The following is a 25,796-nucleotide window of genomic DNA, read 5'->3' on the forward strand; positions in this document are numbered from 1 at the left end:
TTCTTTTTTTTTTTCTTCTTTTTTTTTTTTTTTTTTTTTTTTTTCCAAAATACCTAATGACAATTTTAATGACTTATCCTTCACTTTTAGTTTTATATTAATTTATAATTATACAAGTTAAATTTTTTATATACTTTCGCTGGTATCAAGGAAATCGTAAAAATAATCATGCAGGTATTATATTTTGGTCTATTCTATAAAAACACAAAGTATTATAAGCCAGTTGACGAGACATTGGCTGTGATAGTGGTCATCATGGTCGTCGTCGATGCCATATCCGACGCCCAATCCGGGTATGTTTTCAGATCAAATATCCACACGCCCAATGTATTCAGGCTCATGAATGATACTAATATACAGACCACGTTCAAGATAAAACCAGTTTTCACCTGATAAAAACAAGAAAAGTAAAGCACGAATTAGTTCAAATAAAAAGAATATGGAATGTTTGCATGAATTTATGATCCATTTTATGTTCCTGTTTTAGATGTAACTAAATTTTATGTTTGTATGTCAGGATATGTGAATGGGTTAATGCAAGAATGCCCCATGCAGCTCCATGGCTGCAATGTGTCATATTTTAAGGTCTACTGTAACAGAATAACTGTGCATAAATTCTCAATAATCTATACGGCAGCTGTCCCAGACACACTCTAAATTTTGCAACGGGTAATGTAGTTGTGAAAAAATGGTTGAACCGATTGTTGCACTCTCTTGATGCTACGTACTTTGAATAAACCTGTGTACATGCAGTGCTTATATCGAGGGCTTAAGTAGCTATGTCCACAATTACAAGTTACTCATTTCGGCACTGGACGGTTAATTCTGCCCTCTATAATATAATGTAAGTGACTTTGGGGGTGTGTACATGGTCACTTGCGTCTAACTAACCATGCTAACTGTTTAAGTGGCCATGCCCCAAAGTCACTTGCATTTATTATGGGGACAGAATTAACCATCCATTTGTTGCCGAAATGAGTAACATGTAATTGTGGACATAGCTACTTCTGGCTCTAAGCCCTTGATATGATAAAATTACCATTAAATGGCCATATGTATCAAAATTAGTTCTTTGGTAAAGGGCTCGTAATTGTTAGAAGACAGTTTCTTTGCTATTTATACAAATTACACCATGTATTTTCTGGACAACTATTAGTGCACTAACACATAGCTGTTCCGAAAGTATGCGTTTGTACAATAATTATTATGTGTTAATTGCAATATAAATAGCCAAGTAATTACTTTTACCAATTACGAGCCTTTATCTTTTCCAAAAGACAATTGACACCTATGGCTGTTTTATTGGATTTATTGCAATATGTCATATAGGCACTTTATGTAGGCCTACACAGGTTTATTCAAAGTACGTAGCATCAAGACTGTGCAACAAACGGTTCCACGGTCCACCATTTGTATACAACTACATTTATCCGTTGCAAAATTCAGAATGCAGAGTCTTCTTGCACAAACCTACATCGGATTGTTTAGTAAAGGAAGACCTGATTAGGCTGTTGTCTTTTTTTATTTATTCAGTTGATTGTAGTTTAAAACTACAATCAACTGAATAAATAAAAATATTACTGAATAAATAAAGATAATACTGAATAAATAAAGATACTTCTGAAAATAAAATAGGAGATTTCACTTGTTACTGTCCGGATAAAGGCGTATTTTAATAGACTTCTTGACACAGGCAAAATATATCGTGGGAGATTTAAGGCTCAGTCTGACCGCGTCAAAATACTGTTAACGATGCTCAATGCAATAATTGCATTTTGATGCAGTAGTTGTACGAGATGGGTGTTGTTATATCATATTTCCCTATGGGATTATAGTGCGCAAAATTGAAGTATGAAGAAACTGCATAATAAAAAATTACAAATAGTGCCATTTTTCGTCTAATTTGACTTCCCAGTTATTAAACCGAGTTTTGTTATTATCATCATCATCCCCACTATCATCGACGTTGTAAGCAGTACTAACATCATCATATTTTATCGTCTTCATTAACATGATTAAAGCATCTCCACCACCACTAACATCTTCTTCGTCGTCCACGTTTTCGTCATTGTTATCATTATTCTCATCATCATCATTATCATAATGTTCATACTTAATTATGTGATTTCCACGTTTTTGATTGGTCGAGAGCCGAGGCATAAACAGTCCGGTGGCCCGGATATGCGATCACATGAAGGAAAATCTGATCATGGATTGATAATAATACAGCTCTTTTCAAAGACACTAATCGTAAAGGTGCGAGTGAAACGTACATGGACTCAGCATCATATGCAATTTCTATAGCATTACGATACTGGTCTCCGTGCCTATTCTTTGACCATCTATGGTGCGATGCAGAGGTACAGCAGGGCAATATATTTAAAAACTGTTTTGGCCCATCGCTATTCATCCTGTTACCTCCCTGTTTCTGCGCTACGTCGAAATGATGTTTTAATATCTACTGATTTTTCTTTCTTACCATATCCCAAACAGACACGTGGCCGTATGCAAATGCGATTGCATTAGGTGGAGTTGCCACTGGAAGCATAAATGCAAACGAGCAGGCTATAGACGCTGAAATCATCAGAAACAATGGATTGACACCAAGACTTACGCCCTGAATAAAAGTAACAAAATAATTGTATTTCATCGTTACCTGTTTACTACATAGTTACCCAGAAAACTAAACGGTTTATAGAAAAAAAAATATTGTCGGTTTATAAAAAGAGTACAAAACGGTTCGGTTGGGTCGGGGTTTCCCTCTTTTTTCAAATGACCTTAAGGGATCCAAAATGAGCGTTTATTGCATTTCGACAGTATTTTTTGTGGGACATGAGAGCACCTCAGACCTATCGAATTGCATTCTGAATACGAAGCATGTCTTTCTGATATCAAATAATTTCCTCTTTTTTAAATCACAATATAATACAAATTTTATGACAAATTATAAAAATTTGATATTTTTCAAATTTTTGATATATAACAGTCCTCGAAGTAATTATATAAATCTAATGATATATTCTTAAAGTGTATGTAGCAGGGAAAAAGCCGACAGGTCAATTGAAAATTTTGACCTTTCATATTGAAGATATGGATTTTTTCCCAAAAAAGACCTTATTTTTTTTTGGTGTTTTGGGAAAAAATCCATATCTTCAATACGAAAGGTCAAAATTTTCAATTGATCGTCGGCTTTTCATTCCACCTACATACACTGTAAGTATAAATCATCAGATTTATAAAGTTTACTTCAAGTACTGTTAAATATCAAAAATATCAATTTTAATGATTTGCCATAAAATGTGTATTAAATTGCGAATTTCAAAAATCAAAATTATTTGATATCAGAATGACATTCTTCGTATTCAGAATGCAATTCGATATGTCTGATGTGCTCTAATGTCCCAAAATAAATACTGTCCAAACGTTCATACCCCAGCCCTTAAGAATCACCAAAATGTGTATATACTTTGCAATATTTTGAAATACATAAAAATAAAATTTAAAAAAAACACTGAATAGATCGGTGGGGCCGTACGTAGAACAGGGTGTTTTTGTTGTTTTTGTTGACTTATAGCGTTTTTTAAAAGAACTTTTGCTGGATACTCATGTTCTGTTTAGGTGTGTTTACTACCATTTTAAATGTTGTTGTTTTCCTCCCTAGTTTGCCCATTCTTGAGCGATGTTTCTGTGAATCAATGGTCCTCTTTATCTTTGAAGGGGTTCGTGGGGTTCATATTATATCTGCTGTCATAACTGTCGTATTCACTTTTGTCCCTGACCATTGTTCATATGGGCACGGGACGTATCGATTCCCAGGCGGCGAGTGGCATGATAGAGCCGGCAACTTGTGAAACCGCCCGGCCGTATGGCATTTTCCTAAAACTCGGTTAGTTTTGTGGGGTTCATTATCGAACCCCAACGGTTTTAGCTTGTATTTATATTATTCATTAACATAGGCCTATTTGTTTGTGATATTTAAAGCGTTTTAAAATTTCAAAATAATCCCATTCAATTACACGGTTGACGATGAAAATTTACTGAATTTAGAGGATGCACGGCGACCACCACCTGTCGATTCCATTGAAATTACTCAGATAAATAACCGACCTTCCCCCATCAGGCACAATGCCTATCCCTCCCCTGCAAAAAAAAAACCGGGGAAACCCGAACTTTACATACCAAAGCAGCAAGTATAGGCAAAAATATGGAAGCAGTTGATGTGTTACTTGTTATCTCTGTAAATGCCCCCACAATAATGGCTATCAGCAATGCAATTACTTCTGGTGAAAAATCCTTTAGAATAAGAAACTGTTCTCCCAGCCATTCTGACAAGCCAGATTCCTGTCGATAAACAATATTATGCATTTTATCAATATATGAGAACGTTATGATAATGCATTTAGTATTACTACATTATAAAAACAAGTTATGGTTTAGTAAATAACAAAGCCAACGCCATCATTATCTTGAAAACAAAGCGGATTTTCTTCTCTAATAATGACTAACAATGTCCGTCCAGTTGTCCCATAGCCGAGGAAAGGAATTGGCAAGTAACAACCCTTTTGTTCCCAACATGCAAGAATAGAAATAATTTTTGTTTTTCAAAGACTACACATCCGAAGAATAAAAGCATGTATTGTTTTCAAATGTTACCTGTCCAAAGAGTATAAACAATGTATTGTTTTCAAAGACTACATGTCCAAAGAATGTAAACAATATTGATCTTAAAGGGTAGAATAGAAGCAATATTTGTTTTTTCAAAGGCGACCTGCCAGAAAAATAACAATCAAATTGGTTTTTCAAAGCATCTTGTTTAAAGTATAGAAACATTACTTTTTTCAAAGGCTACCTGTCCGAAGATAAGAAACAATATTTGTTTTTCAAAGGTTACCTGTCTGATAAAATTTTTTTTTTTTCAATGGACTACCTGTCTGAAGAATAGAATCAATATTTATTTTTCAAAGGATAACTGTCCGAAGAATGGAAACAATATTTGTTTTTCAAAGGCTACCTGTCCAAAGAATGGAAACAATATTTGTTTTTCAAAGGCTACCTGTCCTAAATAAGAAACAATATTCTGTTTTTCAAAGGCTACTTACCAGAGATTGTACTTACTTTACAAGCTTCAGCAAGTGCAAATCCTCCTCCAAGCAAAAAGACAACATTCCAAGCCATTTTCTGACTTACAACATCCCACTCCAATAGTTTTGGAACCCGAACGACGCGACCATTCTCAAAATCTAGTAAAAAAAATAAGAAAAAATGCAACTGAAACATTTCTTTCCGCGTTATTTTTCTCCGACGAAATTCAGGACTTCGCCCGCGGCAAAATATTATCCAACATGTCCTATCGAAATGCGATAGAGCTGTCCATTAAACATGATAGATGGACGTACAACGCTCTAAAAATTATATTAAAAAACACACATTTTACCCAGGCAAACTATTTTAAAAGTTCAGTACAACGGCTGTAAACAAGGGTCAGTACTGTATATTTAGATAATGCAGGGCTAGCTGAATAAAATCATTCCACTACTTTTAACATTTCCCAGGTGATGAACGTTCCTTGCATAATAACATTCTGTTGTATTGATTTTGCCGAATTATCTTATTTCTAAAAAATAGCAGACAAAATTCAGCAAAGTATAGTGATGTGTTTACCTTGCTTTCCAAATCCACAGAGAAATTGCGGGGTTTTTGACGGCATTACGAATAATAACATAGCTACAATCATACCAGCAGTAGAATCTGTGATGTAGCTAGTATTCAGAAGAATAAGAATAGTATCAATAACACTCATTCATGAATTAGTTATGGTTTTATCATTTAAGTAATCTTCACAAAATGCAAATAAACAAATGCTTACATTTGATACCCTTATCATGGTGAATATTGAATACTGATTGCGTACGTCTCTGACATGTGAAAATCTTTCAGTTTGTTTAGACTTTAAGGTCTTTGTTTTCTTGATTAACATTTGCTTCCTTGTTATCGTACAATTAATCCAGGCGCCATCCATCGACAAAATAAGAACATTATGGAGTTTTAGCAAATAAATTACCGATACAAGCATAATTATACAAACAATACTATTGTAAGACCAATCTATTGCATTGGGATATTTATGGCTGCTTCGTTTTAATATAGCCTTCATCACAATAACTCTATAATGCTGTAGACGAGGTTTTACGGTATATGCTGTCGTGACTTTCGCATACCGCCGAACACCACTATAAGCCGCGACCTTCACCCGAGGGGGTAGATGCGATATTGCTATTTTTGTAGTCGATATTGGATTAACACGTAATCATGAAATCTTTAGAGACAATTCTAAATGGGTTATTGGTTGTCAAAGCGAAATTATGTTATTCTAAAATTGGTAACGAGCTCCACTGTAAGTATGTTGTTTTGGAATTTGTAATATTGATAACCGTCAAATTTGATTGGGTAATTTCGTCAGCCTTGTGCGTCACGTGATGCGCGTCTTTTAATGGCTGGTCTTCACAAAATCGACAACGTCGCCCCCTACGGTCATAAAGAATATAAAGGAATGGTTTATAGATATCTTGTGTTCGTCAGTACGGACACTACGACGAAATCGAACGAAAATGGCTATTAAAACATTTTACAATCAGCTTCGTAACTCATGACACTCACCCATCTTTAAAGAAACTCGCCCATCCTGGAATAAATTTGGGGTCTCTTGATAGCCATAACAAAGCAACGAGACACACATGGATCGCAACTACTATTTCTGGGTAGCTGTTTAGTTTTTGCAAAGAAAAGAAAAAATTTTGTTGGATTAATGTTATTGCTGGGTGTGGATGACATGCAAACAATTATTATACATATTGATTGGTAGCAAAACTACCACAACAAAATGCAATACCGTATAGGAGTTACCTTATTTATACACAAATGTTATGAAAGGTCATAAAATTATAAATCCTGGGCATTTCAAGAGGATCCAATGTTGCCTATTGAAGAAGCAGGCTTGTCAATAAACACCAAAAACGATGGGTATCAAACATTTTGATACAGTTTTTAAGTTTTTAGCGGGTTCGCCGTCGGACAAGTTTAGAACTGCCAAACTTTCGTCAGGAGTAGCTCTGACTTCTTCAGGACAAAGTACCTAAGAATGAGACATGTAGGCCACCCCTTGCCCACTGGTGGCTCTAAAAAGAGCCGTTCACTGAATACTGTCCCTTGTTAACAGAAAACAATCAGACATCGCCTATCTGCTAATGTAAAAGCTTTGGTGGTTCTGAAAAGAGCCGTTCACTGAAGACTATCCCTTGCCAACAGAGAACAAGCAGACCTCTCCTATCTGGTAAATTTAAAAGTTTGGCTGCTCTGAAAAGAGCTGTGCACAGACGACTGTCCATTGTGAACAGAAAATAAGCAGACCTCTCCTGTCTGCTGATGCAATTGCAGACTACTGGTGGCTCTGAAAGGAGCGTTCACTGAAGACTTCCACTTGTCAACAGAGAACAATCAGACCTCGCCTATCTGCTAATGTAAAAGGTTTGATGGCTCTGAAATGAGTCGTTCACTGAAGACTGCCTCTTGTCAACGCCTATCTGCTAAATTTAAAGGTTTGGTTGCTCTGAAAAGAGCCGTGCACTGAAGACCGCTCCTTATGAAGCAGTCCTCACCTGTCTGCTGATGCAACTGCAGAGAGTTTGCAACAAAGTAGGTTGCCCTTTTTCTCTGATGGCAAGGGGTAGTCTTCAGTGCACGGTTCTTTTTCAGAGCAACCAAACCTTTAAATTTAGCAGATAGGCGGGGTCTGCTTGTTCTCCGTTGGCAATGGGTAGTCGTCAGTGAACGGCTCTTTTTAGAGCCATCAAAAGGCAAGGAGCGGCTTACATGCTACTCCTTACAGTTCTAAATTTGTCCGACGGCGAACCCGCTAAAAACTTACCAATTGTTATGAACTCCCGTCGTAAAGGCCTATCCCACAATTTTGATATAGCCTGTATTATGAGCCCACAAGCCCTTACCTCATAGGACCTAAATCATCATAGGCTCTACGGATATACCTAGCCGCTCTATCATTCTGATCACTACTAGTATTTGAATCACTACGATTTCTTCGGAAACCCCAGCAGCACCTGCGAATAAATTAAATATTTTTGTATATAAACAAATACAACAAGGTTCATTATCAACTCAATGGGATCACTCAAACGCTTTAACCCTTTTAAATGCTACGACTACATATGTATACGATATTAGGTTTTAAAGAAGCATATTTTATTCCAAACCTATTCATCTCGCTTAACCATTTTAATGTAGACTCTCCCCCGCCCCTCTCGTCCCTCTCTCCCTCCCTCTCCACTCTCCCTCTATCTCTACCCCTCGCTCTCTCCCTCTCTCACCCTCTCACTATCTTTCCATCTTACCATCTATCAATATAATATAATTGCAACCAGGCCCAGGTCAGCAACAAGCATATTACCATTCCAGGGAACGCATACGCCAGGTATGTACCAAAGTTAATGCCAGTATCTGTTCCAAACAGTCTGAAAATAGTTAATTAATAGTTAAATACGTGTTAGGCCTACATGTATTATACGAATTTAAACCATTAAAACTAAAACAATCAAAATGGCGATTTATTGTGTGCTTCGCAAATAATACAGACTACAGATCATATTTAAAATCAGCTTTATATAGCAGCATATCCCTTATCAGCTTACACATCTTGAATTAGCCATGGCAACCAGGATTGAATATTCACCCGTACGTTCTTTTTATATCAATGTGTGTGTCACATTATGCAATGTATTATCAATATTGGATCGCAAAAATTTAGATAATTTCTTTGATCAGTGGCCTTCAAAACATGAAAATTTGATGTCGTTCGAATACGTAACAAACTAAAACTAAAGCCCTTTGTTCAAGTTTTCTGTATAGAAATGCATTGTGTTGATAGCTGCTGCTGACGAGGACAAGCGCTTTGTCACAACAATGCAAAACCTTATTTAATACCAAAACACCTATTGGTACCAAATACCAATTTGAAAAAGTTGCAATACAATATCGAGGTATAGACACGACAGAAGTGTGCAACAATGATGTCTTACGTTTCTGCTTGTCCGATGAGCACTAGGTTTGGTCCTGTACCTATCAAAGTTGCAGTGCCTCCAATATTGGCTGCGTATGGAACACATAAGATGATACCTTTACATACCAATGCGTATGCTTTATCACCTTCATCATCTGCTGTCACTGATGTTGCTTCAGGTGGTTTCATATCAGCCTCAGCTTGTTTCAATGAGCTAAAGCTAAAAAATGCATTAACACTATGTTAGAAAAGCACTTCCATTAATAAGTAGACAGGTTTTCTACATTTCCTATACTTTCAAGTAAAAATCCCAAATGTAATCACAACTAACAAGAAATGTTTTTAAGGATTGACGCCTTGATGACATTTCAGCTCCTGACCACTGACATAAAATATTATCCAGGCTGAACAAGTCTTCCGTGGATGAAAACCTCAACTTGAATCATCAACTTCTTTTTAATGTGCCCAAATGTCCCTGATATACAAAACATATACGTACTTTTTGTCCGCCGTGATGTCTTCCATTTTGACAGCTTCGAAGTCATCGTTAGGGGCATCTACGTGACCATTAAATGATCCATTTGCATTGACCTCCGTCTGTCAAAGAGGGAAAGTATGTCTAACTTGGTGTAAAATGACAACAATTCATGTATTGAACAAGTAATGCAGCCATTAATATCAATATCCTTCTGTAACAGTGGCCAGCTAACCAGATTCTTTTCCCCCTGATCTTATTATTTATCACTGGAGGATTGTAAGTCTACATAAGTCGTATGTTCCTTCTATTGTACATTCAGACGGCTCGTAACTTGCGGGTACAACCATCAACTCCTTAGTTAGTTAAGAGTGATGGTGCATGCTTCCCATCCGGAAACCAGTAAACCGATTCCTTTGTTTGTTTGTTTATTTCTTCTTTATACTGGGTCCATATTCAGGGGAATATTTAAGTATTCCCCTGTTCTTCCATATGGCCCAGTTATTGTTCCTCGAGGTAAAATTTGAATTTCTTGAGAAGAATTGACTAAGCCAAATCTGATTTGCTAGCCACTGATCCACGAGCTAGAGGAGACTGTATCCAAACTGGTTCCTTGGATACCCTAATACGGGATAGAGATACAGAAACCAGAAAGACCCGACCTGACATACACATCCGGAAATATGATACTGGACTCGTCGAGGTGGCAGACTTCAGGATAGCTATCAGAAATGCCGGACAGAAAACTTTATAAATCCAATTGTAGATCGAGCACTCGACTTTAGCTAATAAGCAAGGTCAAGATGCCTCAATGCCTGAAGAATATTAATCATCATGAGCTGTTCAGCTGACTCATGACTCATATAGGACAAAATAAGATGTGGTGCCTAAGATAAGAAGAAGTAGAAGGAAGCATCGTGACTTTGCGCACAAATTGAGGACGCGTGGACTTCAGAGCAACGTGACAGGTGGAGGAAACATATACTTGATGAAGCATGAAGTAATGGGTAGGCGAACGTATATGGTCAATTCCAGCCAAAGCGGGCCAAAATTCTCTCTGGGGTCCATTTTGAAAATGTTTTCCTTTTCAATTCTAGACTTATCAAATGAGACGATCATGTCTAGTGAATCATCAGGTGGAAGTGCCATCGGATTGAAAAATAACTTTTCTTGCTAGACCAAATAAAGTGTTAAATGCGCATATGCATGTTACCCACGAATTCAAGCATTTTTCACCTGTTGTACGCCATAAAATTTCACTTTATTTAATATCTTTCAATATTTTATGTGTGACTCATATACACTAGAAACCGGTGAAGACTTTGAACGTAAAATAGAATTTTATTACATATATCTACAAACAAATATTTTGGTTATTACAAATTTTAAGAAAGAACCAGGTGTACAGTTAAGATTGTGTCAATTCTTCGAACTCTTTCCAAAGTGGCTGTCATTTAACATTACTGTATTATTTCGAAAGATTAGAATAAATGCTTCATATAAATATAAAGTTAGATTTTGTATCTCGTCGCAGGATGAGGATCTCGGATGGATTCGTGGGTAACAGCGTCTGGAAAATAGCAATTCCTATTAATTTTTTAAATAAAAATAAAAAATACTTTTCCGTATGTCAATAATTCAGGCTGCAATGGCACTAAAATGAATTTTAATCAAAATACAGACTATATGGAATATTTAGAATGGATCATTATGGCATTTTGGGTATAAAAGTTGTGAGAATAATGAAGTTGCCAAATTCAAATAGACAGAGCAAACAGTTTTATATTATTATTTTAGTAAAATCATTCCATATTTTTATGCAGCAATATTCTATTAACTCGTGTTTGACAGTTCCTATGAACTAAAACACTATCAATACATTGTTAACTATAATAAATAAATAAATGTAGATATTTATATAGCGCTTTATGCCGTAAACAGCCTCAAAGCGCTTTACATTTATTCCGCCGTTATTAGAATATGTCGGAACCACGTTTGCAGCCTACAAGTGGCGCAGGGTCCATCAGTACAACGACTGTGACTACCCCTAACAGCTTCCCATTGCACCTGGGTGGGGTGAGGCAAGCGATGCAAAGCGCCTTGCCCAAGGGCGCAACACGGTGGTGGGACGGGGAATCGAACCCGCGCACATCGAGCAAGCTCTCAGATTATGAGTCCAAGGCCGTAACCACTGAGCCACCGTGCCCTATAATTTAAGTAGGGATTCGTGGGTAACCAAAATGTTCGTGGGTAACACATATTTGAAGGTATGTATTGGTAAGCGGCAAAATATAAACTATTACAGAAGGTTGGAAACCACCATGCGGTTATTCCTCCATTGTGTTTCAATGATTCCCGTTTCTCTAACTAATTGCATTTACCCAAAAAATGGTAATTTAGGATAATCAATCAAAACTTCATGATGCAGCTTCAGTATACCTTCAAGAGGACGCTATTAAACAGGACTGTTCTGGAACCTATTTCGCATGTTTTCAAATGTATCATAACTTGTCCCCTGGTATGACTTGCTAGTAAAGGCCTATATGCACAAATAGAGCACATTGGACGTGACATGATATGCTCCATCAATAACGTGATTTCCTTTATTAACCCTAACACTGACCCATGCTTTTTGGTATCGGAAGTCAGAGAAGATCCGATTTTTTCAAGAAGAAGAAGAATTTTGACTTGGCACCCCTGGATTCGAACCTTTGACCCCTCGCATGCCAAGCGAACGAACGCGGACCGGTAGCTGCTCGGGTTATTGCTGCCCGGCCAGCAATTCCGTGATCATATCACACTTCGGGTGATTGCGTCATCGCAGACCCTGGGATGCATGCATGTTATGAATTTTTCATCGTGGTATTTTGTGGTTTTTACTGGTGTTAGGGGTAAAGGACACTCTAATCTGGAAAAATACATGTATTGTAATGACATTTTAAAGTGGAAAGTTAACATAGAGAGAATTTTGTCCCGCTTTCGCTGGAATTGACCATATATGTATAGCTAAGGATAGGTGCTGAAGATAAAAGCGAGTGGAGAAGATTAGATGAGGAGCCGCTAAGACGATAAACTATGCAACCATACCAACCAACCAAGAAAATGGGTACCTCTTCGCCATCTTGATTTGCATCACTCTTAAGTTCCTTCAACACAGCCTGGGCTATAGGTATCATCATTGCTGTCGTTGCTGTATTGCTCATCCACATTGATAAAAACGCTGTGGTAACCATGAAGCCAAACATCAACCTGCAGATTGCAACAACAACAAGAATTATCTTTAAAAAAGAGTTCACGGATCAGGACTGTATCGTAATTTTGTTCTAACTTTTATGCACACTGATTATACCACGCAGATAAGGCCTTAATAAGCTGTTTACTCATATCACTATCATCAGTCTATAATATCGAATTGATTAATTCGAATTAAACAATTCATTGATGTTAGCAATGGGTAGTAGCCATTACTGCCAGTAGACAGGAAGTCTAGAAAGTTGACCTCAACGCTGTAGGTGGTCTTCCTGTACTTTTGAATGGGACAGCAGTAACCTTGGGCATGTTTTAGACCAAAATGTTGGATTTTTCAGATTTTTTTCGAAGTTTGTGAGAGCATAACAAGACTATCCGTCAATGGATTTTATTTCCGTCGGTAGATATTTTTAAAATTAAGTTTTTCATAACATATTAAAAAGGCAGAGACCCCTGATGTATAATAAATTATTTAGGTAAGTTTTGAGTAACCTTGATGAAAATTATCAAAAAAGTGCCTATTCAATTGTGTGGGTACGGTCAATCACCTGTCACTTGGTAGTCTTGTAACATGTCTAATGGCGCTGCCCATGGCCACTCGATGAATTGTTTAATTCGAATTAATCAATTCGATATTATAGACTGATCATATTCAATTATATATACCATGCAGATAAGGCCTTGATAAGTTGCTTACTCATACATATGGCCACAGTGTAACATGGGTAACTATCATATGCTTATACCTTCACACATCAGGAAGATGAGAGAATTAAATGCCCAAATTTGTCATTATTAGGCTCCAGTTATTGACAGAAAATATAAGCAAGCATTACTGGTAGATATGTATTCCAATTCTATGAAGCATGGAGGTTACTGGTGTCTTAATACTAATCATGTTGAAGAATAGGAACTATGTTTCATTTGGCAGTAAATAGGCTTTCTGAAATATCCAGTGTATTTTTCCTATATGCTCATCCTTACACTTGGTAAACAATAATATTGCTCACCAATCAGTAAAACCTGTTATAATCATGTGACGGCTAGAATCCAATAGTAAACATGATTTTTCATACACTGTACGGTATCATTGCAATATTAAATGGGCAAAATAGTATTTGTCACGTGGGGTATGATTAGAAAAAGGCATACAAATGAGCGTATGAGATATTAGGAGTGATTTCCTAGCCTCTTAACCCCAGCGTTGTGGGCTACAATAGCTATTCAAGACACAAGGCATGTAAGGGATAAACTATACATGTTGGATATAGGTTCAAATGGCATTATAGTTCACTTCCCCAGCAAACACAAAAACGTTTTAAAAACGTTTTAAATAAGTTATATTGTGGCTTTTGGTTTAGGTAAAAACGTTTTAATAACATTAAAATGTCGGGTTATATAAAGGTCATGATAGCGTTTTAAAACGTTTTGTATGAAAACACACCACAACAATATTTTTTAATGTTTTCAAAAAATGTTATTGTAAACTATTTTTGCAAACATTTTTGCCAAATATTGCGTCAATACTTAAATATCATTATGTTAAAATATTTGAACCCAGTAAACACAGAAATGTTCTTAAAATGTTTTTTTTTAACGTTTTAATAACATTTAAATGTCGGGTTATATAAAGGTCATGAAAACATTTTTAAAACGTTATTGAAAATATTTTGGGCAAACGTTTTTCGCAAAATATTTTTTCAACCGCAAAATAACATTCTGTTTAGAATGTTTTGTATCAAGTTTCAAGAATGTTTTTGGAATGTTATTAAAACGTTTTTATACCCTTTATATAACCCGACATTTAAACGTTTTCTGTAAAACATTTTTGTTTGCTGAGCAGTAGATTATCAAAAATGTTTTGTAAGGTTATGAAAACGTTTTATACTTTTAATATACCCTTTATATAACCCGACATTTAAACGTTTTCTGACAACCTTTTATAACCTTTTGCGAATGATGTCGAAAACGTTTTGTGTTTGCTGGGTCGTGAACACAAATACCTGTAAATTTGAATTGATCTTATCACAGCGAGCAGATTTTGTGTAAGTATAGCGCAGTATATCAATCGCTTGAAGCACAAAAAGTTAAACAACCGTTATGTGCACGAAGCAGTCAAATTAATCGTATAATTTTATAATCGTTGTATTTGGTGCAATTGTATGCATCTGCGTAATACTTTCCTTAGGCCAAAGGACAATGGAGGGTCGATGACAGATAAAATAACCCCGGTGTAAAAATCTGGCAATCTAATCGAAACTGTATGTTATTAAAGTTTATTCCGTAACAATAGCTTTAATATAAATGACGTTGAATTTGCCAGGTCTGAAGGAATGTGGGCTCTATAAGGATAGAACGCAACTTTAAGTCTCATGATGTAGTTATCCTTACAAAGTATACACGCATAATTATACATTCTAATTCTTTAGCAATCTAATTTTGAATTAATGAACCAGCACTTAACGACACACTCGCATAATGTATAAAAAATGGCAAAACTTACCACCTTGGTTTTGAGCCAACCAGAAGCAACACTCTGAGGGCAATTCTCTTGTGAAGATTCCAGTGTTCTACAGCAATCGCTATCATCAATCCAGAGAAGAATAACACATTAATGTCCTTCATATACTGAGCACATACAACCTTTGAAGTAAGGATACCAAACATCGGGAATAGCACCATAGGAAAGAGAGCGGTAGCGGCGAGTGGAATACATTCTGTGCACCAGTATACGCCCATAAACATAATACAATATGCCGTATATCCAATCTAGAAAATGAAGTGGTAAAATGAAAAACAATGCTATTGTCATGATTGTCAACATTCAGTGGATGTAAGCTCAGTTTTCCCTTTCTCTCCTCTCCCTCTCTCTCTCTCTCTCTCTCTCTCACACACTCTCTCTATCTCTCCCACTATCTCTTCATCATCCCTTTGCCATGTTTGTTGTACTTGTACTTTCACGGACTGTTTTCTTATTCACTAGTTTGCTCCTTCTTCCCCCTTCCTTCACTTATTTCAATAAGCTCATTCCGTATTGCCGCAAGATTAAGCACTAGGACTTAAAGGTCGACTCTACTATTTGAAAAGATGTTATAACATTATCCACAGGTGGCTAAAAAATGCATACATGTATCAGCCACATTTATACGACAGGAAAAAATCAGTTTTACTTACACTGTTCGGAAAAATGAGCGGTATTGGTAACAGAACTAAGGGTGTCAAGACAATTATAACATATCGAAAGTTACACCTAAATGCTTCCCAGCAGCTTATCTCTGTCTTAAGCTCATCTTCCATCTTTGCCATGATGAAACCCCTTTTTTGCCAATAACACGTCACAGCTTGTGCTCCTTCATAAACTGGATTTAAAACATTGTGACTAAGTAAAGTTAACTTGTGTTTGCATTTTATTGAACAACAGCCTCTCGAACTGTGTTCCATTAACCATAGGCATTCCGATATCGAGAGATATTGACATGTCGAAAATAATTAATATTCAAAAACTTTTGACAATTTCAAAACAATCCATAACTAAGTGCAAGGTGAATAATGCAAACGTGCCAAATGTTGAGTTCAATGATGATTCTTGAGATAGCTTTCAATATTTGGACAATTTTATTACTGTGTAAAGCGAAATAATTCCTATTCTATCAACACAAAAGCAAGAATATCCGCACACAAAGGGTTATTAATTTACTGAACAAGTCTTGTTACCCCAGTTACGCAGCATACCGTTTTTTGTCTTAGTATAAATCTGCTGCTCTCATTTTTGCGCCACTCTTGCATGTTGGCAGTTCGAGTATGTAAACATGCCAAGATGGAAGTCATTATTGTACAGCATTGTTAAATATTTATTTTAATGTCTTTAAATATGCTGACGGAATCATTTAAATATCGCGAGGTGGTGAGCCAAAATATTTATAATATTGAATGGCTTTGAGTGTGATACAAGAATATATTTTTCTATCGAGTGCAATATATTCTTGTATCACACGAAAATAAGCCATTCAATAATATTATTATTATTATTATTTATATCAGGCTTTTGCTATGCAGTAAAATGAAAATTTAAGCTTACCTAGACTCCGAGTTTATCCAATGTGTATTGTAATGTAAGCTTACATTTTGACCTCCTTGTTTTCTGCTCTTTACTCTCCAAAGACAATTTCAGAATAATTATATATAGGCCTATAGGTTTATTTGTAGGCCTAGATGTGGATTATATTTCCTAAGGTTATCATCATCCAGAATTGCCGAAAGTTGAGTTTTTTTATACCACTGGAAACCTCTGGCTACATAATGTTTATGTACCAAAAAAATCTTGCAGATTAATTCGTTTAGCAAAAATATCGTCCAATTTGAATTTCGTTCTGGTGTTCTACTTTTGTTTTGTTTGGTTATTATTTTATTCAATAATCACCAGGATGTCAAAGCTCATCTACCAAGGCACAGTTTGTTAATCTCCTTGTACACTCATACAATGACGTATATAATTATGAATTTATTATTATTATTTGTTGTTGTTTTAAACGTTATGTGCATGATGTGAAAAACCTTGTGTGAAAAAAAACTAAGCAATTAGCACGTAATGCCTAAAAAAATTTGTTTGATTGGCGTAACCCGACCGCCCCTTAAAATGGGCCCTGTTTTTTTTTTAAATTAAATTAAAAAAAAAAGAACAAAAAGTTCCAAGGCCCTTATCATACGCAATCAATTTACAATTTAAAATGTGTAAAAATATTCTTAAAAAAAGTTGCAGACCGACCTATCCTAATATTTTTTATGTTACGCCAATCAAACAATTATTTAGGCCTAACCGTTCTGCTTTTATAACACATTTTATGACATATTTTAAAACGACACTAATCCAAAAACAAGAAATGTCTTTAAAAAGACAACGCCATGGATGAATTTCATGTTTTATAATTTTACATTGACAAGTACTGGGTTGGTATGCTAGTAATATTTTTGTGTGTAGCACATGCACAACCAACCGGGTGCGAAATGTTATTACCACCAATGACATACTATAGGAAATTCTCAAGAATTTTTATGCTGAAAGTTAAATTGAAAAATGTGTGCTAAATAGGGCTACATTTAATTTATACTTGTACAAACAAAAGGATCAATGGAAATCACATCCACCGAGTTTCGCATCAATCCAACAATCTATATTCAGATGACCTTACCTTAAGAATGTTTGCTGCCGGTGATCATATGCAATAATTGTGCTCCTCTATGCTATTGCTATTCAGCTACTCCTAAATCAGCACATTCGAACCCCGGAGGGGGTTCTCCCTGGTTGAAGGTATACGGGGATGGGCCACGGTTTTGGGGTACCTTTTGAGTCAGCAATTTTGGTATATCGCTGGGTGGGTTTTCAGTGGAGACCAATGCGCCCAATTGGGCGCATTTGGGCAAAAGTGCCTCTAAAAGCACCCAATTAGGGCAAATTTGGGTGCTTGTTGGGTGTTTTTTGTGTGTGGAAAATGGGTATACTGATGGGTGGCAAAATCAGAAAAATGTAGGTATAGAGAAAGTCAGCATCCGAAAGTTTGTGTGGCACATTCCCGTAATCCCCGGATTCGCACTACATTATGTTATTCTGTACTCTCCTCATCGCTTGCTACATGCACTCAGCACATTCGTGCTATGAATAAATAAAATGCTATTATGTGCTCTTAAGGGGTGGTGCAATAATTATGTGTACCCCGGGTGGTGAATTATAGGGGGGCAAAGGGGGGAAGTATTTTTGGCAGGTCGAAAGGGGGGTCAAGCGATTTTGGCAGGTCGAAAGGGGGGGGCAAGCGATTTTTGGCACAGATATTTTGGGCACCGTTTCTATATTACGCCCTAAAAGGCGTAGGAAAACGTTACGAACACGTTCAAAATTTCCTGCTCGCTGCGCTCACATTATATGTTAAGACAATTTAAGGTTTTAAATTCGGGTTCCCCAAAATCTTGCATGTGTAAGGGGGGGGGGCAAAGATTTGTTGGCACGTCAAAAGGGGGGCAAAGGTTTTTGGCACATCGAAAGGGGGGCAAAGATTTTTGGCACGGCCAAAGGGGGGCAAGCGATTTTGGCAGACCATTTTGAGAATTCACCCCGGGGTACACATAATTATTGCCCCACCCCTAATATCGAAAGAATTTACGCTTGCAGATAACCTGTGCTCCTCTGTGCAGTGCTACTGTTGCTAGTGTCAATTTTAACGCCTTTTTTTTGCAAAACTTACAGAATTAGGCTGTGCAATGGCAATCGGTGACAGCAAAAGTGGTGTCAAAATAATAATAAGATAGCTATAATGAGCTCTTAGCATCCCTCTCCATGATCTTAGCTGTGGTTGACTCCTAGGTCCTTCACACTCATAGTTTGATCGTGGTTCTGCTGCTGATGATGGTGGAATGGCTTCATATTCAGCCATTTTTCTTGTTGAAATAATGTCAACACTCTCCAGGCCTTCGATTACGGCTAAACGTAATATTCTGTATTTCTGTATTATGTTGATCGGTGTTTTGATAAACTTTCAAGGTATTTCTTTTATTTTGCTGAATGGAATATATTGACCTGAATCGGGTGAACGAATTTCAAGTGTTACTCTCTTAAATCTGCTATGCATGTACTGGACATCCACCACGGACTACCCCACGTTGAATTTCGTTTTAAATTACATATTGAATCGACCTTTAACGACTTTGTCCTTTTTAGTGCAGATAACAATATTCATTTTGAAAAACCTTCAGCACCAAACGTCTTCGAATAACTGTGACCATTGTGAAAATGATTGTGACATGTTTTAGATAATGATAAAAAACAAGTTTCTTTCCTGAAGAATAAGATACGAAATGTGTCTTGTTGTTTTTTGTTTTGTTTTTTACCTAGCTGGGGGGTTTACACCCCCCAGCTAGGTATTGTAATCGTTCGGGTTCTTCCGCTGGCAACAAACCACTGTAATCTTCCCGTTTTCTTCCGCTGGCAACAAAGTGAAATTGCACATGTTTTTGTACTTTATGCACCAAACCCTCTATCTTTTTAACCAAATATCCCACAGAGTTGTGCGATATGTCAAACTTTTCCTCTGGTCATAAGGAACAAAAAAGTCAGTGGTCACATCTCTGTAGGATCATTGGTTAATGAGATATAGTCACTTTTTTGTACTTTATGCACCAAACCCTCTATCTTTTTAACCAAATATCCCACAGAGTCGTGCGATATGTCAAACTTTTCCTCTGGTCATAAAGAACGAAAAAGTCAGTGGTCACATCGCTGTAGGATCATTGGTTAATGAGATATAGTCACATTTTTGTACTTTGTGTACTTAACCCTCTATCTTTTTAACCAAATATCCCACAGAGTTGTGCGATATGTCAAACTTTTCCTCTGGTCATAAGGAACAAAAAAGTCAGTGGTCACATCTCTGTAGGATCATTGGTTAATGAGATATAGTCACTTTTTGTACTTTGTGTACTTACCCTCTATCTTTTTAACCAAATATCCCACAGAGTCGTGCGATATGTCAAACTTTTCCTCTGGTCATAAAGAACGAAAAAGTCAGTGGTCACATCTCTGTAGGATCATTGGTTAATGAGATATAGTGACTTTTTGTACTTTATGCACCAAACCCTCTATCTTTTTAACCAAATATCCCACAGAGTCGTGCGATATGTCAAACTTTTCCTCTGGTCATAAAGAACAAAAAAGTTAGTGGTCACATCTCTGTAGGATCATTGGTAAATGAGATATAGTCACTTTTTTGTACTTTGTGTACTTAACAATCTATCTTTTTAACCAAATATCCCACAGAGTCGTGCGATATGTCAAACTTTTCCTCTGGTCATAAAGAACAAAAAAAGTCAGTGCTCACATCTCTGTAGGATCATTGGTTAATGAGATATAGCACTTTGTGCATTTAACCTTCTATCTTGTTAACCAAATATACCACAGAGTCGTGCGATATCTGATATGTCAAACTTTACCTCTAGTACGTGAAGACGGCCTGATTGGCGCGAGGTTCATATCGGTGCGTATGCACCAAATATGTATCTTGTAAACCTTGATAAGTTTTGCCTTGCCTTGCTTCGTAATCCTGTTTGGGCTGGACAAAAATTTTTTTTCCACTTTTCCCCAGTTTCCCCTAGGTATTTCGTCTTTAAGCTTACTGATATACAGGGATTGAATACGAGTGTCACGGCCCTGGTTAGTGTGCATTCAAATCAGAGATCCCTGTTCAAGGCCATCTTACTTAGCCGTCGGAAATGATTGCAAATTACCCCGGGCAAATTACACATTTGTAATCATTTTGACCACAAAATATGATGTGAAAACACAGGTAAGCAATGAGAACAAGTCCTCAAACATTTGAAATTTGTAGCTTACTACAACCTGATGATGTACTCATCCCAGGCAAACCTTAGTTAACACATTTGCTAGTCAGCCAAATTCGCCGACAAAATGCAAATCAAGGGGGTGACACTAAATTCACGGTTGTTCTATTAGCAACGCAAAATCTATGAAAAATTCAGCTGGTTTACTAGCTAGAAAGTGAGGCCAGTTATCGATCCATTATAGCTCGTTATGAATAATTCATGTTCGACCCCTTGGATCATGTTAATTGAGTTTCGCAAATAACAACGTTGTTAGTTTTGCGAACTTTGCCTGTTCAATGAGAGTATAGCGCGCCCCAATACATCTGGGCACAAACCAGGCGAAAACGATCCAGTTTAATGAAATGGCGGACGGGTATTCCCATCAGGCACCAGTGATATGTTTTTTCAAAGAAAGTCTACTAATTTGATATGAAATGACATTTTGCAATTTGCAAAGTCAAAATTAGGACTTGCTGGCAATAATATGAAGGAAATATGTGACAGAGGCAATGTGGGAAATACAAGTAGTATTTAAGTTATAATAACCTTTGATACCCGACCTGACCTTCCATCATGGCGCCTTATTCGTCTTATGTATTTCTATTATGCTCTCAAGTAAAATAAAATACCAATCTGCACTGAGTAGACAATGTTACTTGGCTCCCAGCATGAATTATTGATTTTATACGGAGGTAAAGAAATGCACAGTGTATGTGCATGATGTGCAAGCATACTCCAAATATTTACGGTAAATCTGAATAGTGGTCACATGTTGAAATATCATGTGTTCGGGAAATCACGTGGCAACATTTTAAGATTTCAGGCTTGTTTACTAGTTGCCATTTGTACTCTTTATTATTTATCTTTGTTAATTACCATATATTTTAAATGCTGATAAATCGTGGTTGGCTGCCCATGATATCTGTTAAATTCAATGTTTTATGAATATAATTCTACCACGCAGAGGGGGTCACGCAGCAGAATTTCACATCACCTGACTTAGCTAGATTTCGAAGCTCTGCTTTTCAAATTCATGTAAATTTCAAAGTTTATACATTTAATATATTTAATATGATACTAATTTTTGTTATAACCAACTGGTACACGAAATATACTAGCTTATTACCTATACAGAAAGGTGATTATCAGCCTTCACTCAGCAAATTGACATGCCTGGCATATGCAGCCATTCTCCGTCTGGGTAACATGACTGTCGCCCTCAATACGTCTGGGCACAAATTTAAATAACAATACGCTATTTACATATCAATGTGGCCTCATGCTAATTAAAGCTGCCCCATCCAGGAGTTCATCTATGTGCATATTTACATAGAAATTTAAAACAACTGGCCGAAGAAGGAAACCTACATAAATATGTTTTCTATACTTCACTTGACCCAAATATATGATTTTTTATGGTGATAAGACAATCGCACAAGGAATTTTAGAGGGATTTTGATAGCAGTTCCATTAAAAAAAGCTGCTATCATAATGAGACTAAGATCTAGAAACACCCCGAAATGCCGTTTTGGGGAATTTTGCTAGCTGAATCTTTTTGATGAAAGTCAATCTTTGACAAGATGTAACTTTGCTACGGAAAGTGCTATGAAAAAAGGTTTTCAGTTTTGGCTTTGTTTACTCAAGAGCAGGGTTAGCGGTGACCTGCTGAGTCCAGGGGTCCAAATTGGCAAATAAAGGGGTCCAGGCATCTAATTCTACACAGACGTACAAAATTAAGGGGTCCAAATCACGGGGACCTGCCAAATCAAGGAGTCCTGGACCCCAAGACCCCTTAAAACGCTACCCCTGCTCAAGAGCTTTAATTTGATATATAAAATGATGCAGTTTGATGGCAAATTTGAATTCACCTAGCATACCTAATATACCATGTACATGTCAGATGTACGGTATATTGTATTGGCAAATATCCATAAAAGCGTTCAGTATAAAATTATTTTGATAAATTGTCACATTTTATGCCATGTATTAATATCCTTAAAAGTAACCGGTGGATTTGCGAACAATTTGTCGACATAAATGACCTTCCCGGAGAAACGGTAGCCCAAAATGGGTTATATTTCATAATATGCAGACGAATGGTCAAATTAATAGAAAAAATACCTGTGATAAATTTATCTGTACACATTGTCGCACTCCGAGTGACGTATAGTATATTTGCAACCCTGTGGTGGATTTGCGAACAATTTGTCGACATAATGATGTTCGCGGAGAAAAGGTGGCCCAAAATGCGTTATTTTTGGTAATATGCAGACGAATGGCCAAATTAATAGAAAAATAGCTGTGATAAATTTATCTGTACAAATTGTCACACTACGAGTGACATATGGTATATTTGCAACCCTACTGTGGATTGGCAAACAATTTGTCGACATAAATGACCTTCGCGGAAAAACGGTAGCCCAAAATGGGTTATATTTGGTAATATGCAGACGAATGGTCAAATTAATAGAAAAATACCTGTGATAAATTTATCTGTACACATTGTCGCACTCTGAGTGACGTATGGTATATTTGCAACCCTGTGGTGGATTTGCGAACAATTTGTCGACATAATGATGTTCGCGGAGAAACGGTGGCCCAAAATGCGTTATTTTTGGTAATATGCAGACGAATGGCCAAATTAATAGAAAAATACCTGTGATAAATTTATCTGTACAAATTGTCGCACTACGAGTGACATATGGTATATTTGCAACCCTACTGTGGATTTGTGAACAATTTGTCGACATAAATGACCTTCGCGGAAAAACGGTAGCCCAAAATGGGTTATATTTGGTAATATGCAGACGAATGGTCAAATTAATTAAAAAAATACCTGTGATAAATTTATCTGTACAAATTGTCGCACTCCGAGTGACATATGGTATATTTGCAACCCTACTGTGGATTTGCAATTGACCTGGGGAACATATTGGAACATTTTGCACGGGTCAGCTCAAAAGACATCACTAAGTTCTGGGGCCAAATCTTAGAATTGCGTTATCTGGACATCTGTAAGAGGTACAGGGCTCAAACTCAGTGACAACTCATGACCAGGGGTGAATTATGGAACATCTTGCAGGGGTCTGGTCAAAGGTCATCTGGGTCAAATCTTAGAATTGCATTTTCTGGACATCTGTGAGGAGTACAGGACTCAAAACTCGGTGACAACAAACCTCATGACAGGGGAACATTTTTGGAACATTTTGCAGGGGTCAGATACCTCCACAACACCAACATGCCCCAGCTAGGTTTGTGGTCTATGACCACCATTTGCCTCTAGTTTGTTTTGTTTTTTGTTTGTTTGTTTGTTTGTTGTTGTTGTTGTTGGGTTTTTTTTATATAACTAACACATGCCTCAAGTCACAAATATATATTGTCCAATCATTACAGTATGTAAGGTTTAGAGATTCAATCATGTTTCACCGTTGATCACCGTTTAACAACAATGCGTCCGCGTCGCCTAATTCACTTATAATGCGCTTTTATAAATAGGCACGTGACCACCTCCGCGCTGCCATAACAGCTAGTAGACACTGCAGGGTTTACTTGAACGCACAAAACACGCGTATTTACGCGTTCAGGCACTTTTCTGACTCCTTTAAATCCATGGTCCCAAAGTCCAATGCGTACAAAATTTTGAAAACGTACGCGTTCAGATATTGCAAGATTTGAATAGAGAAACACCCGATATTGTGCACATTTATTCTCGGCTTTTGGCATTTAGGACCTACTCCCGATATGTAGGGCCCATCACATTTTGTCAGCATCGATCCATGTATGTTTTAGTGATTGCGAGTCTCTAAAATTGTATAGTGTCAGTTTGAAATCTTGCAAATTGGGTTCGGGTCCTTTTTTCTATTTAAATGATGCACTAAATATGTCTTCAATTGGACTTTAATTTTGCAAAATTTTTGCAAAAATACCCCTTGGGCAATGTTCACAATTGAAAGGGTCAATAAAATTTGAAAATACCCCTTCAGCAAAATGCTTAAAGAAAACCCTGGTAGACAGTAGGTCTCGAAGTGACCACTGTAAAAAAAAACACGTGCTGTAATTTTACGGAAACTGTCACTATGATAATGTTATGTGGAAATACTTCCCGCATGAATGTGGAAAATTGTCGTAATAATTTTGCGGTGCTTTTTTGGAATCGTTGGCTCGGTCACCCACCTTTGTAAAGTATTTTTGTGGGACCTGTAAGAACATCAAATAATTTATATGGCAAATTTTATGGCAAATTATTAAAAATTTGCTTTTTTTTGACATTAAACAGTTTTCGAAGTAAACTTAATAAATCTAATGATATGTACTTAAGGTGGTACTACACACCCTGATCAATTTTGTGACTAATTTTGTATTTTTCTCAAAAAATATCTACACACTGGTAACAAAAGTTTTGTATATTACAGGGGCAAGGATTCCAATTACTTCACTGAAATTTCAGTGATTCAAGACTATTATACAATGTACTTCGGTTATATTTATAAATGCGCTTTTTTAAATACGCACGTGACCACCTCTACAGCTAGTAAACAGTAAAGTCTCGAAGTGACCTTCTACATATAGCTGTTGGTCTTTCTATGCATTTGGATGCAAAGACGGAACAACATGAGTCTACTGTGCAGCAAAATT

General features: G+C 36.8%; 1 protein-coding gene across 1 annotated transcript in view; it reads right to left on the minus strand.

Moving 5' to 3' along the window:
* Positions 1-211: 211 nt before the first annotated feature.
* The window catches only part of LOC140160042 (uncharacterized), a 63,578-nt gene continuing 37,993 nt past the window's right edge, over positions 212-25,796 (minus strand). Inside the window, exons 14-26 of the mRNA XM_072183311.1 lie at positions 19,031-19,288; positions 15,298-15,563; positions 12,656-12,794; positions 9,570-9,667; positions 9,090-9,290; positions 8,406-8,525; positions 8,004-8,114; positions 6,658-6,762; positions 5,662-5,759; positions 5,116-5,240; positions 4,180-4,341; positions 2,480-2,617; positions 212-389 (exon numbers count right to left, since the gene is read on the minus strand). Of these exons, the coding sequence (XP_072039412.1) occupies positions 213-389; positions 2,480-2,617; positions 4,180-4,341; positions 5,116-5,240; positions 5,662-5,759; positions 6,658-6,762; positions 8,004-8,114; positions 8,406-8,525; positions 9,090-9,290; positions 9,570-9,667; positions 12,656-12,794; positions 15,298-15,563; positions 19,031-19,288 (1,998 nt within the window). The 3' untranslated portion in view covers position 212. The remainder of the gene's footprint in view (positions 390-2,479; positions 2,618-4,179; positions 4,342-5,115; positions 5,241-5,661; positions 5,760-6,657; positions 6,763-8,003; positions 8,115-8,405; positions 8,526-9,089; positions 9,291-9,569; positions 9,668-12,655; positions 12,795-15,297; positions 15,564-19,030; positions 19,289-25,796) is intronic.

The sequence above is a fragment of the Amphiura filiformis genome, chromosome 9, assembly GCF_039555335.1.
Source record: "Amphiura filiformis chromosome 9, Afil_fr2py, whole genome shotgun sequence".
Taxonomy (NCBI): Eukaryota; Metazoa; Echinodermata; class Ophiuroidea; order Amphilepidida; family Amphiuridae; genus Amphiura; species Amphiura filiformis.